At 41.5% G+C, this 14594-nt stretch overlaps 1 protein-coding gene across 1 annotated transcript in view; it reads left to right on the forward strand.

Annotated features, from left to right (window-relative positions):
- Window positions 1-7966: 7966 nt before the first annotated feature.
- The window catches only part of TRIM66 (tripartite motif containing 66), a 58821-nt gene continuing 52193 nt past the window's right edge, over window positions 7967-14594 (forward strand). The window contains exon 1 of the mRNA XM_023754589.1: window positions 7967-8267. Within this exon, the coding sequence (XP_023610357.1) occupies window positions 8039-8267 (229 nt within the window). The 5' untranslated portion in view covers window positions 7967-8038. The remainder of the gene's footprint in view (window positions 8268-14594) is intronic.

The raw sequence follows: 14594 nt of genomic DNA on the forward strand, positions 1-14594 counted from the left end.
TTCTCCCTCTCTGGCTCCCCCGGAGGAAAATCAGCAATCACTTCCAGCAAGCCGCAAACATGAATGAAAGGTATGCCAGCCTTGTCATTCTGGGCTTTTCATTTTTTAGGATTTGGGACATTTGGAAAATGTTTATATTGCCTTCTTTTTTTCAAGTAGAGGGATTGTTAATTTAAGATGAGACAGAGTCAGATTTCTGTTCCTAAGTGAGAAACAAGAGCAAAACTTAGAAATCCAAAATTGGGTTCAGAAACAACTTAAAAAAATTGGTAGGTAACAGAAAAGACAGTAAAACATTTAAAAATTTTTGGAGGGAAAAAATATAAGTAAAAACATCTCAAATCATAATACCCTACAATGCTGTTTTCATGACTGTTACCTTTCAGCTCTCATCTACATGGATGAGCACAGTATACAAATCTTTTTGTATTCCGCTTTTCATGTAATTCTGTGACATTTTTCTGTCTCACTACTCAGTCTTCATGATTTTTTAAAAACTTTTATTTTAGAGAGACAGGAAGGGGGAGAGAGAGAAAGAAACATGGATGTGAGAGAGAAACAGCAATAGGTAGCCTCCCATACATGCCGAATCGGAAATTGAACCCCAACATAGGTATGTGTCCTGACTAGGAATCAAACCCACAACCTTTTGGTGTACAGGATGATGATTCAACCAACTAAGCTACCTAGCCAGGGCTATGATTATTATTTTTAACAGCTAAAGAGTGATTTGTTTTTAGCAATACTATAATTTACTAAGCCATTTTCTCATGTATTTTGTTTTCTTTTTTGTTGTTCTTGTTGTGTTCTTTGCTATTAGAGACAATGCTACAATGAACATTTGTGTATATGTAGTTTTTTTCTCCTATTGAATAATTTGTCCAGGATAAATCCCTAGGAGTAAGATTGCTGGGTTATAGGGTATGAACATTTTTATGATTCATTTTATGTTGCTATATATTTTTTTCCAAATGGATTGTACCAATTTATGCATTAGAACATGTATAGTTTCCAATTTCAACTACACCAGGCCCAGGATTTTTTCTTTTTCTTTTATCAGTAGTTTTTGATAAATAGCAAATGGCATCTAAGGGAAAAATCCATAGGCCCACAGGGTTTCCCTCAGCACAAAGTAAAAATAATCTAATTTGAGGATTAGGAATTTATGGGAGTCTTTCCTTTCTGTGTTGTATAGGTTTTTAAAAATCTCATTGTACTACATGGCAAGTGTACTCCTAGAAGCTTTGTTGGAAGCTGGGATGGAAAGCCCTGCTGCCATTAAACTCTGAATAGAAAAATGTGAAGAGAAGAATTCTAGGATCTTTTAGAGCAGCTTCCCCACTAGCACAACAAATGGGAGCTTAACTAGTTGGGTATTAATTTAATTTCAGATGATAAAATTAGGGAAAAGAAATATAGGTTTATTTCCTGCCTCTGTTTCTAGTAGCTGAATGACATTGAACAAATAGCATCTTCTCTTTGAATCTTAACTTTCTTGTCTGTATAATGAAAAATGACTGAGATTCAGTGATTCATTTTAGAAATATTTATTGAATGTTTTCTGTTTTCAGGTACTATATATATACTAGAGGCCTGGTGCACGACGTTCGTGCACTTGGAGGTGGGGAGTAGGGGGTCCCTCAGCCCGGCCTGTATTTCCTGCCTCTGTTTCTAGTAGCTGAATGACATTGAACAAATAGCATCTTCTCTTTGAATCTTAACTTTCTTGTCTGTATAATGAAAAATGACTGAGATTCAGTGATTCATTTTAGAAATATTTATTGAATGTTTTCTGTTTTCAGGTACTATATATATACTAGAGGCCTGGTGCACGACGTTCGTGCACTTGGAGGTGGGGAGTAGGGGGTCCCTCAGCCCGGCCTGTACCCTTTAGCAGTTCGGGAGCCCTCGGGGGATGTCCTACTGACTGCTCAGGCCCATGGAGGCATGAGAGGCTCCCACCACAACCACTGCGCTCGCCAGCCATCAGCCCGGCTTGTGGCTGAGCAGCACTCCCCCTGTGGGAGCACACTGACCACCAGGGGGCAGCTCCTGCGTTGAGCATCTGCCCCCTGGTGGTCAGTGCGTGTCATAGTGACCGTTCATTCTGCTGTTTGGTCGATTTGCATATTACCCTTTTATTATATAGGACTAGAGGTCCGGTGCACAAAAATTTGTGCACTCGGGGGGGAGGGGGGGCCCTCAGCCTGGCTGTGCCCTCTCGCAGTCTGGGACCCCTCAGGGAATGACCACCTGCTGGCTTAGGCCCGCTCCCCAGGGGATGGGGCCTAAGATGGCAATCAGACATCCCTCTGGCAGCCCGGCAGTCCTCGGGGGATGTCCACTTGCCAGCGGGGAGCAGGCCTAAACTGCAGTCGGACATCCTTAGCGCTGCTGAGGAGGCAGGAGAGGCTCCCACCACCACCGCTGTACTGGCAGCCATCAGCCTGGCTTGTGGCTGAGCAGAGCTCCTCCCATGTGAGAGCGCCCTGACCACCAGAGGGCAGCTCCTGCATTGAGCGTCTGCCCCCTGGTGGTCAGTGTGTGTCATAGTGACCAGTTATTCCCAGTCCTTCTGCTGTTAGGGTCAGTTTGCATATTACCCTTTTATTATATAGGATAGAGGCCTGGTGCATGGGTGGGGGCCGGCTGGTTTGCCCTGAAGGGTGATCTGGATCAGGGTGGGGGTCCTGCTTGGGTGCCTGGCCAGCCTGGATGAGGGGATGATGGCTGTTTGCAGCTGGTCACATCCCCTTCAGGGTGGGGGTCCCCATTGGGGAGCCTGGCCAGTCTGGGTGAGGGGCTGAGGGCCGTTTTCAGGCTGGCGAGCGACTGAAGCTCCCAGCCTCTTTTTTTTCTTTTTTTTTTTTATTCTGGGATTTATTTACCTTCTATGACTGTCACTGGAACTGAGAGCCGGCTTTAGCTCTGAGGCTTGGCTCCAGCTCTGAGACCTCAGCTGCTAAAGCAGGTATCTGGGTTTGTTTGGCTTCTATAATTGAAACACTGTTACAGCTCCAGCTCTGAGGCCCGGCCGGCTGAAAGCAGGTTTCTGGGGTTTGTTTAGCTTCTATAATTGCAACATTGTTTCTTAGAGTGCAGCTCAGAGGCCGGCAGCGGCAGGCGGGGAACCTTGGCTTCCTCCATCACTGGAGCAAGCAAGCCTCCTGTTCGCTTCAGCTGCCTGGCTGCCGGCCGCCATCTTGGTTGGCAGTTAATTTGCATATCTCGCTGATTAGCCAATGGGAAGGATAGTGAAGTTACGGTTAATTACCATGTTTGTCTATTATTAGATAGGATAAGCCAGGCAGTGAGGGGCCAGTACAGTGGTAAACAAGAAAGACAAAGTCCTGCTTTAGGACTGTGTCTAAATCAGGAAACAAGTAGAGAAATAAATAATATATCACATTTAACACAGCCTAGCATAGCATGGGTATTCTCTCATTACCTAGCGTTTCTCTCCCATTTTCTGCCTAAAATGAGTACATTTTAATGATAATTTATTCTGTTCTACCCATGCAAACAATCTTTGAAATTCTTACTCCCTATGTGTCATGGAATGACTTGTTCTTTCAATGTTTGGCAAGGTTAGAGACACTGGTAAACATTTCCCTTCTCTCAGATCCCTGAGTGTGGGATGTTAAAAGGAGGTGGTTGGTGAGCAAGATAATCTTCTATGTGAGGTTTCCCATCCTTCAAACTTGTTGTTTCATTTAGTCCAGGTTTCTCTGTGACTTAAAGCAGAGGGCACAAGCTAATTGAGAGTATATTTTGTTTGATTCATGCTGTTTTTTTAAGTTTTTTTTTTTTTAACTAAATTAGTTGCCAGTGTTTTAAAATTTAATTTATCGCTTGATTTTAGAGAGAGGGAGAGAGAAAGTAACATCAATTTTTTTGTTTTGTTTTTGTTAATCCTCACCTGAGAATATTTTTTTTTCCCATTGATTTTTTTTAGAGAGAGTAGAAGGAAAGGAGGGAGGGAGAGAGAGCGAGAGAAAAACATCAATGCAAGAGAGACATCGATTGGTTGCCTCCCACATGTGTCCCAACCTGGGCCAGGATGGAACCTGCAACCCAGGTACGGGTTATTGTACTGGTTGGTGGTAATCCAACCTGTGACCCTTCCATGTGCAGGCCAACATTCTAACCACTGAGCCAAACCAGACAGAGCTGTAACATCAGTTTGTTGTTCCACGATATATGCACTCATTGGTTGCCTCCTGTATGTGCTTTGACCAGGGATTGAACCTGCAACCTTGCCATATTGGGATGATGCGCTAACAAATTGAGCTATCTGGCTAGGGCAATCTTTTAAAATTTAAATAAAAATCTGAGTTTCTGGAGTTTTGAAAAACTAAAGTTTGGGAACATTGACCCACATCCTTTTAGGTGAATATGTCTGGCCCCTGTAGGTATTTGAATTTGGAAGGGGATAGAAAATAAGTCATTTGACCTATGTTTCTCTGTCTCTCTCCCTTCCTCCCCGCTTGTCCCTAAATCAGAGACTCATTGCTTGGCTGTGCCTTTAATTTAATCTTTATCCTCACAGAGTTACTCTAATTGCTTTTCTAAGACAGGAATTAAATACTTATTTCTTTATATTTTTACTCTGTGTGGAGTCTACTGGTGTTGGAAAGCCATGCCACCTCCTTTTATTCCCAGAATTGTTATTCACAGTCTAATGCAGCAGTTCTAAAAATATGGTCTATAGACCTATGAGAGTCCTAGAGACCCTTTCAGGGAGTCCACAAGGTCATAATAATTTTCATAATAATACTACGATATTATTTGCCCCTTTCACTGGGTTGACATTTGCATTGATGGTGCCAAAGCAAAGGCCAAAGATGGTGTGTAAAATTGCTTGTACAAGTCATTGTACACTGCAAGGCATTTGCATTAAAGAAGAAAAGAAAAAAGTCAGTTTCACTTAAGAATGTGGGGTGGGGGCTATTCGGGGGAGGGGGAAGCTGCCAATCAGTGGTTCTCTCATTGTTGACCTCCCTCCCTTCCTTTCTTTCTTATATTTTTAATCATTGTTGATGTTTCTCTCTCTCCCTCTCCCTTCCTCTTTGAAATTAATAAAAATAAATTTAAAAAAGAATTTCCATCATGATGCCCTGGCTGGTGCTCAGTTGGTTGGAGCATCTTCCCATACAACCAAAATGTTGCGGGTTCGATTCCTGATCAGGGCACATACCTAGGTTGTGGATTTGATCCCCAGTTGAGGCATGTAGGGAAGCAACCGATGTTTCTCTTTCACATCGATGTTTCTCTCTTTCCCTTCCTCTCTCTCCAGTCAATGAACATATCCTTGGGTGAGAATAGAAAAAAAAGAATGTCCGTAATAAAGCAGTAAATATTTTATTAAATCTCAATCCTTGAATACATGTCTTTGTAATGCTCTGTGTGAAAAAATTGCAAGTATGCAAAAAGCGCTTATGCTGCTTGTGCTACTATTTGAGTTGCAAGCTGAACTAGCCTTTTTGTTTTTGGTGGAAGGGTAGAACACCAGCTTTACTTGAAAGAACAACTGAAAGATAAACTGGTTATTCAGGGTTGGGAGTTTGGTAGATATTTTCTCAAACATGAAGTGAGCCAAGGAAAAAGTTTTTTACTTCAAGGAAAAAACTGACAGTATTTGCTGCCAATGATAAAACGAGTTTTCAGGCAAAAAATAGAATTCTGGGAGAGTTATAGCTATTTCTTTGAGTTTGACAACTTTCTAATAGTTAAAGAATTTTCCATGAGATTAGAGGTGCTATTAAAGAGTGTATTGTTGTTTTTGGTTATTGTATGATGAAACATGTCAGTATTTGGAGCATCTGCATAAGTTGTTGAACCAATATTTTCCAAATGACCATGCTTGGTGTTATGAAATTATGTCTGGGTAAAAGAGCAATTCATAGTACAAAATTCATAGTGGAATTTAAGTAACAGAGATTCCACATTGCAACTAACCTTTAAGAAACTGCCCCTTGTTGAATTTTGGTATAGTATCAAAGAGCAATAGCCACAATTATCTGATAAGGCTATATTGAAATATTGCTCTTTCCCAACTGTATAACTGTGTGAGGCTGGATTTTCTTCATATACAGTAAACAGAAAAACATAGACTAGATTGACTGCAGAAACATGTATGGAAATCCAGCTCTTTTCTATTAAGCCAGACATTAAAGGAAAAACAATGTCACTCTTCTCACTAAATTTATTTTTTTGAAAATTGTTATTTTTTCCTAGTATGTTATTCATGTTGACATGTAATAGGTTTATTACTTTGTAATGAATTAATATTTTAAAATTATCTCAGTTTTAGTTTATATCATGGTAAATAGCAATAGCTATAACCCACATAAACAAAGTCTCTTTGGGGTCCTCATTAATTTAAAAATGTTCAGGGGTTCTAAGACCAAAAATGTTTGATATTTTCAGTCTAACAAAATAAACTCAGCTATTTAAACCTTCTAAGGGAGACTGCCCTCACCTCCACTGGGGCTGTTACTATGGGTGCTGTCTGGGAAATAACTTCCCTTAGAGCCCCACAATGAAGTAGAGGTGAAGTCTGCCCATTACTTTATTTAGTGGCATCTTGCTGGGCCTCCAAGCAGCCAGGCCTCTCCCAGCCCCATCACCTTTTGTCCTTAATGGACTTGGCTCCCAAATCTGTGGACTGAAGTGAAAGTTCTCTCAAACTTGCATAATTACAGAGCTCCAGATTGGAATGAAATGATTTTTGTTTTGTTTCTTAAATAAGTACAAATACAAAATTAGGCACACTCCATTTGTTCTTATACAATTACAAAACTGAATTGCCGCTATAACTTAAATGTGATGCTTCCTTTTGGGCTAAGTTTGGCAAACTTACCTTCCCATCCCCACCTCCACCAATGATGAGGGCCCAATTTCCTCACCTCCTTTGAAACATTCATCATTGTGTTCCTAATGTCATTTATACTTCATGTGGCAAGAGTGCATCATTTATATATTAAGTCTTCTCCTTTCTCTTCATCAGCCTGAGATAAAGTAGTACTTGGTGTGAACTACCAGTAGATCCTAAACTCTTAACGCTGCCCCTAAAATCTTGTCATGGATATGTAGATGACTCAGAATATTTATACTTTAAAAAACACTTATCAGAATGAAACACTAATTTTAAAAAATTATTGGAGAGAACTCATGAAAATATGTGTGTGGACCTCAGCTTGAATAACATTTCAGTAGTTAAAGACTGGAATCTGGAATGACTGACCTGGTTTGAATTTGAATTTGGACTCTGCTATTTATCATCTGTTTTTGTGCACTTACCCAATCTCTCTGATCCTCAGTTTCCTCAGCCTGTCCCTCATGGTTTTATATAACCCTGTCTCCAAGGGTAGCTGTGAGGATTGAGATACAGCATATGAAACATCTGGCATAAACTTGGCATTTAATAAATTTCCTTTTTTTCCCCAAAATGAAATCTTGGATTAAGCTTGTCCACTAATAAGGAGGCAGAGGTAAATCTGGGACACTTTTGAAGGCAAACAAACGCTGTAAGAAACACACAATCTAGCTTTGTTTTCCACAGCAGAGAGGCTAGGTTCTGTCTTTGGGCCCGAGTGAGAGGTTGAGGCTGTGCCATGATGTAGGGCATGAATTCCAGTTCTGGGGAGGAACATGGCCTGGACTTCTGAGGCCTTGATCTCTGAGTCTTCTCTGGCCTGTCCAGGAATATCCCCCTTCCAAAAGAAATAAATCATTCTGCTTTTTAAAAAAGTTCATTTTTAGAGAGAGAGAGAGAGAGAGAGAGAGAGAGAGAGAGAGAAAGGAAGAGTGGGAGGGAGAGAGAAATACCAATTTTTTGTTCCACTTATTTATGCCTTCATTGGTTGATTCTTGCCTATGCCCTGACCAGGGATCAAACCCACAACCATCTGAGCTACTCGGCCAGGGCAAATCACTCTGCTTTGTGCTTCACTTACAGGGAGCAGAGCTCGCTCACGCTACACGCTGCTTCACGCCTGAGGATATCAATGGAAAAGCCCCAGTCCCGGGCACAGGCATGGGCCTGGATATGGACGTGAGCTTTATGGGGCTGCCACTAGTTGACCAGAAACACAGCAGTAGACAAATGGAGGCTGTGGTACTGACTTGCTCGTTGTGCCAACAGGACCTGCAATATGTGGGTGCCTGGCTCCTCCCCTGCCAGCATTTGATCTGTAAGGACTGCTTCCAGGGCTTGATCCAGGAGCTAGGGCAGGTTTCCCAGACTCATGGGACTGTCCCAGAGGGTAAGTACAAAAACAGGACAGGTTCACCTCCTTCTATATAACAGGTTTCTCCTGTTTCCGAGGAACTGAATTTCAGGTGTAGAAAAAGAATCAGGATTTAAGTGCCCAAGGGACAGTCATTGCTGAAAGCAACTCTTTGGGGAATCTCTGAGACAAAACAAATCCTCTTGATACCTAATATATCTGTTTTGTAAACTGGGACTTTTCATGTTTGGGATTTCCTTAAATTGGTGGCAGACCAAGAAACCAGGGAAGGTTTTGATCCAAGGTTTGGCTGACTCCTCAGATGGAAAGGAGGGTCCTGGCTCACTAAACTTCCGAGGCAGGGAAAATGGGCTGGGTTCCTAGGATGGGTCAGGAATGGATTTTGAACAGACACACTGACTAGTGAACCATTCACCACCTAAGCTGCTGCCCGGCAGGGAGGAGGAGCTTGTGTCTTGCTTCTGCATTTCAGGTTTCCTAGGAAACAATCTCCGTGAGAACTGCAGGTCCTTGGAGACAGGAATCAGGTCTCTTCGTTTCGGTATTGTAGCACAGGGCAGCGAATAGAGGTGCAACGAGTATTTGTTGAATGACCTTAATAGGAGGAGAAAGTCAAATAAGTTGACACTGTTTAGAAACATCATTTTTTATTATCAAAGTGATTTGTAGCACAAGTCTAGGCTCTCTTTGAGGCGGTATAACTTCACATTTGTCTTTAGATCTGAATTTTGAGCCCTCTAAACTCTTGAGCAGGCTACCTAACCTCTCTGAGTCTCTGTTGAGAGTTTGGAGCACAGAGAAGATTTGGTCTACTTTGAATTTTTATATTAATATCTGATTTTTAAACGTATAATTTAAACTATTTTTCCTTAAACTTTTGATTTTTATCTTTAAAATATTATTCTGTTTATAAACGGCAAATTTTAACATCGTCTTTAAGGGCCTTTCATTAATATTTGAACATATTTACAAGCTTAGTATTTGCTTTTATAAATTAAATGTATTTTCTTTTTAAGTAATGCAATTGTCTAGCAAATAAGCATTCCTAATTACTTAAAGAACTCTTAGAAATCCAATAAATTAAATTTATAAATATGATGAATCTTAAATATATCTTAAAAGTTCCAGCAATGTTGGGTTAATATCCAGAATATATAAAGAAACCCCAACATCTCAACAATAAAAATACAATCCAGTTAAAAATGGCAAAGGACCTATATAGACATTTCTCCAGACAAGATAAACAAATGGCCATTAAGCATGTGAAAAGATTCTTAATATCACTAATCTTAGGGAAATATAAATCAAAACCACAATGAAATACCACCTCATATCCATTAGCTATTATTAAAAAAAAGAACAGAAAATAGTAAGTGTTGGTCAAGATGTGGAGAAATTATATACTGTTGGTGGGAATATAAAATGGTAAGGCCTCTGTGGAAAACAATATAGTATTTCCTAAAAATATTTAAAAGCAAAATTACCATATGATCCAGAAACTCCACTTTTGGATATATACCCAAAAGAATTAAAAGTGGAGATTCAAAGAGATATTTGTATACTCATGTTCATAGCATTATTTTCCATAGCTAATAGGTGGAAGTAATCCAATGGGTGAATGGCTTAAAAATGTGGTATGTACATACAATGGGATATTATTCAGCCTTAATAAGGGAGGAAACTCTGACACATACTACAACATGAATGAATCTTGAGCACATTTTGCTAAATGAAATAAGCCAGTCACAAAAAACAAATGCTCTAGGATTCTACTTATACAAGGTACCTAGAGTAGTCAAATTCATAGAGACAGAAAGTAGAATGGTGGTTGCCAAAGGCTAGGGAAAGGGGATATGGGACTTATTGCTTAATGGTATAGTTTTAGCTTTGCCAATTTTAAAATGAGGTGGTTGTTTTGGGGTGCCTTTTTGTTCTGTTGATAGTGTCCTTGGATGCATAAAAGTTTTTAATTTTGATGAAGTCCAATTTAACCTATTTTTTCTTTTGTTATCTGTAATTTTGGTGTCATATCCAGGAAGTTATTGTTAAATCCATTGTCATGAAGCTTTTACTCTGTTTTATTCTAAGAGTTTGATAGTTTTAGGTATTATGTTTAGGTCTTTGAGCTCACCTATGATTTTTAACAAGAACTAATATGCATGTCTCAAAGTTTTGTTTGACTCTAAAATCAGAAAACTAAATTTATACTAATGACAATAATCAGAATCATAATGTTTGTTGCCAAGTTTCCAAGTGCAATGGAGACCAAAATCATAAGCTTTGTGTCATTATATCTGGGCATCTGGGTCCTAATATGCCTGCCACTTAATAGTTAGATAGCCTGGGCAAGTTCTCTTACCTGTAAAATGGGTATGATGATAGTAGTAATTAACTCAGGATTATTATGACGATTAAATGAGAACATACATATAAAACATTATGTACTTTGCTTAGGATATAGTAAGAGACCAAGAAATGTGAAAAAATACTATTATTTAGAATTTGTGAAACTGAAAAATATCTGTTAGATGCAAATATGATTGTTTTGGAACCAGAGGGGCAATTTCTTGAATATATTGCATCTTATATGTTTTTGTATGCCCTATGGTCTGAGTAGGCCATTGTTACCTTCCATATTTGCATTTATGGGTGAAGAGTGGAATAATCTTCTTCTACTGGTTGGAGGTTTTAGGACTCTGTGATGATGTGTGGTATTTGTTGGTTTGTCTGTCTGTCTCCTCCACAGGCATTTATTGACTTTTGTGTACTGAGCTTTATGGCATTTAGGGTACAGATATGAAAAGATAGGGTCCTTGCCTTCAAGGAGCTCATACTTTATTGAAGGACAGATTCCTAAAGAGATGGCAATCATCAGTGTGGCAGGGATGTGAAGAGAAGATTATTTCAAGTCCAGGCAAGGGAACAGTACCTCTGAAAGGTTCGTCAGGCACCAGGACTGGTGGATATCAGTCGCTTACTGAATGTTTCTGAAGGACTAAAAGAATGGCACCCAAATGAACTGTCCCATAAAAAGAAGAGCTGTCACCTATTTCAGGTAAGTCTAGTGAGATACCCAATCCCTGAACATAGATTTCTGGTTCATAATTTGGGAAGCCATGCTTTGGGAGTCTGGTTCTTTGGAAAGAACTTTTAGTACGGCCACTTGATCCAGCAGAGAAGGAGCACAGACTTGCTAAAAGGTTTATCCTATTTCTGCCAATCTGGGGTTTTCAAAGGTAAAATATGGGAGAAGGTAGCAGATTATCAGATCAGCTCAAATTCAAGTTCACTTATCCTCAAAGCTTGTGATCTACACTGTAGCACTTTGCTTGGGGAGATTCCGTGCTCACTAGAATCCCTGAACTGATGGGAGACTCCATGGAAAATCCTTGAGGAAAGAACCAACTCCGCAGCCTGAGTCATCAGGTGCAAATCTTTAATTAATGCAGACATAGCCTAGCTGAGATTCTCCCCAGCAGCTCCATCACACTAGGAAATGGCTCTGCATCAGGTCTCAGGGCTCTGAGGAAACCAGCTGGGCCAGGTATTCCAACGCTAGTGATGGGGACCAGAGCAAAGGCAGTAGTGTGCTTAGCCATGCAGTGGGATGACCGGAGCTGCAGGCTCTGTGAAGAAAGGCTGAATCAGGAGGTCACGGTTTAACTCCTGGTCAGGGCACATACCTGGGTTGTGGGGCATGCAGAAGGCAGCTGATCAATGATTCTTTCTCATCGTTGATGTTTCTCTCTCTCTCTCCCTACTTCTCTGAAATCAACAACACACACACACACACACACACACACACACACACACAATAACATAAAATAACCACCATAGCTTAGAGCTTCCTGAAGCTAGTGACAGGTGACAGCATGTCTGTTGTAAATTGCAAATGCTGAAAGGGGGAGCAATCTCTCCCTCAGTGGGCAGGCACTGGGGCTTTGGGAAGATCCAAAGAGAAGGAACTGATGCAAGATGCTACAACCTCAGAGTCAGAGTGGGAAATGAGGCTTTTCTTAATGAGCAGCTCAGCTGGAGGGGCTCCAATGGCCTGGGGAGAGGGCAGAGGTGGGGGTTGGGGGTGAGGTCTCAGTTACAGGAGCTTGGCAGGCTGACTGCTATTTGCTTGTTCCAGGTGCTGAATAGTGTCCAACTGTTGTGGGGCCAGTTGTGGGTAGTGACCCAGACCTCCCTGGTGGAGGTCAGGTTGCTGAGCTGGGCTGAGCTGGGTGTGCAGCTGTCCCAGAAGCAGGAGCTCTGGAACCCTATCAGCAAGCTGGCTTTTTAGTTCAAGAACAGTTTCCTCACGTAATTGGCTCTCTAGGGCACTGGGACTGGCACTGTGCACCTCAGAACAATACCTGTTACTGGGAGAGCAATTCCTCTGGTAATAGGAAGGAGGCAGGCTGTGTTTTTGGGAAAGGTTATAGCTAGATTTGCTGGTGGAGGGAGTTCATGGTCGCTGTGATTGAAGGACAGGATTTGGAGGAGTCCCTTGTTTGCTGGAACTCTCTCATTCAAGGGGGATCAGTCATAGTTGATACTGTGGAGGATGGAAATCAGGAAAAACCCTTGGAGCTTATCTCTAACCCCTCACTGCATAAATGAGGCATCAGGAGTCCAGAAAGGGCTAGAATCCTGCTTAATATCACATAATTAATCACGTATAGAACCAAAACAACAACAACAACACAACTACACAAAAACAGCTCTCTTGCCTGCCAGTCCAGGGCTTGCCTGGGCTTGAGGGCCAGTAGGAACTGCAGACCTACAGTAAGAACTCCGCTGCCCTTGATTCCCCTACTGTCTCTCTGTCCAGGCCCAGGTGGAAATGGGGACAGTGGCTTTGCATGGAGTATGTCAGTGCATCAGTCCTTGGAAGTGAAAAGAGATAGAGGTGCCACTCTGCCAGATGAGAGGAGCTCAGATTCATCCTACGTGTACTTCCTGCATTCCACCATGGGTTCTTGATCTGGCACAGATAGCTTGTTTCACAGTTGGGTGGTCCCAGGAACAAGGGCTCTGAAAGTTGTGGACCCTTCATGTCCAGTTTCAGCCTGTGACCTGGCCTTCATGCCCAGATTCTGACTCTTGGCCAGATCTGCTGCCTGGCCCTGCCGCACAGTCCCCGGATCCATTGGCCTGATCTCACTTTACTTGTTGCCTCTGTGGGTGATTCTTCCAGCTCCTCTAGCTTCAACCCTGGTGATCACTCTCTTTTATTCTGGGCCTGCATTTCTGGCTATTTAAAGAATCCCAATTGCTTGCAGTTGAAAACAGAAACCTAGCATGGCCTTCCAGACTCTTCCAGTCTGACCCCAAACTAATTTTAGACTCTCATCTCCTGTCATTCCTCTTTATGACCTAGCTTTACCAATCTTTCCTCAAAAGTCCTCACATTTTGACATCCGAATTCTCTGTTTATGATGTTCCTGCTTCCTGAAATGCTCTTTCCTTATTAGTAACACCCTATCCCAAACTAAAGGTCCAGCTCAAATGTGACACCGTTATCAGAACTAGAGCACATAGGGATGTGGTTGACTTGAGAATAAGCAGGATCCCCATTACCAGAACTGAATCCCAAAGTATGAGGCTAGAACAATTTAAGTGGTTGTTGCTTTAGGCCCAGGGGTCAGCAAACTTTTTTGTTAAGGGGCTAGACCAGCCGTGGGCAAACTACGGCCCGCAGGCCGGATCCGGCTCGTTTGAAATGAATAAAACTAAAAAAAAAAAAAAAAAGACCGTACCCTTTTATGTAATGATGTTTACTTTGAATTTATATTAGTTCACACAAACACTCCATCCATGCTTTTGTTCCGGCCCTCCGGTCCAGTTTAAGAACCCATTGTGGCCCTCGAGTCAAAAAGTTTGCCCACCCCTGGGCTAGACAGTAAATATTTTTGGCTTTGCAGGTCATATAGACCATGTCACAACTACTCAGCTTTGCCATGGCAATACAAAAACCACCGTAAACAATATGAAAAGGAATGGGCATAACTGTGTTCCAATAAAACTTTATTTACAAAAACAGGTGAGCAGTAGTTCTCTGATCCCTGTTTTAAGCTCTGCCTGGGGAAATTGGGTGGGATTTGAACTTGTGGGTGACATCAAGTAGGAAATAGCTGTGTAGGATGCAGGCAGAGCCAAAAAAAAATATGGCTGTGAATTACAGGTAGGGGGAGTGTTAGGAGGGGGAAAGTGGAGGAGAGATCAAGAAGAACAGGAAGGAGTTAATTTTGGCTAGAATATAGGACTGCTTAAAGGAGAGAAGTGGGAACTCAAAAGGAAGTTAGGTCCACATTGTGATGGGCCTCACTCAACCAATTTAAACTATTCTGTAGA

Source organism: Myotis lucifugus, unplaced genomic scaffold (genome assembly GCF_000147115.1).
Source record: "Myotis lucifugus unplaced genomic scaffold, Myoluc2.0 scaffold_61, whole genome shotgun sequence".
NCBI lineage: Eukaryota > Metazoa > Chordata > Mammalia > Chiroptera > Vespertilionidae > Myotis > Myotis lucifugus.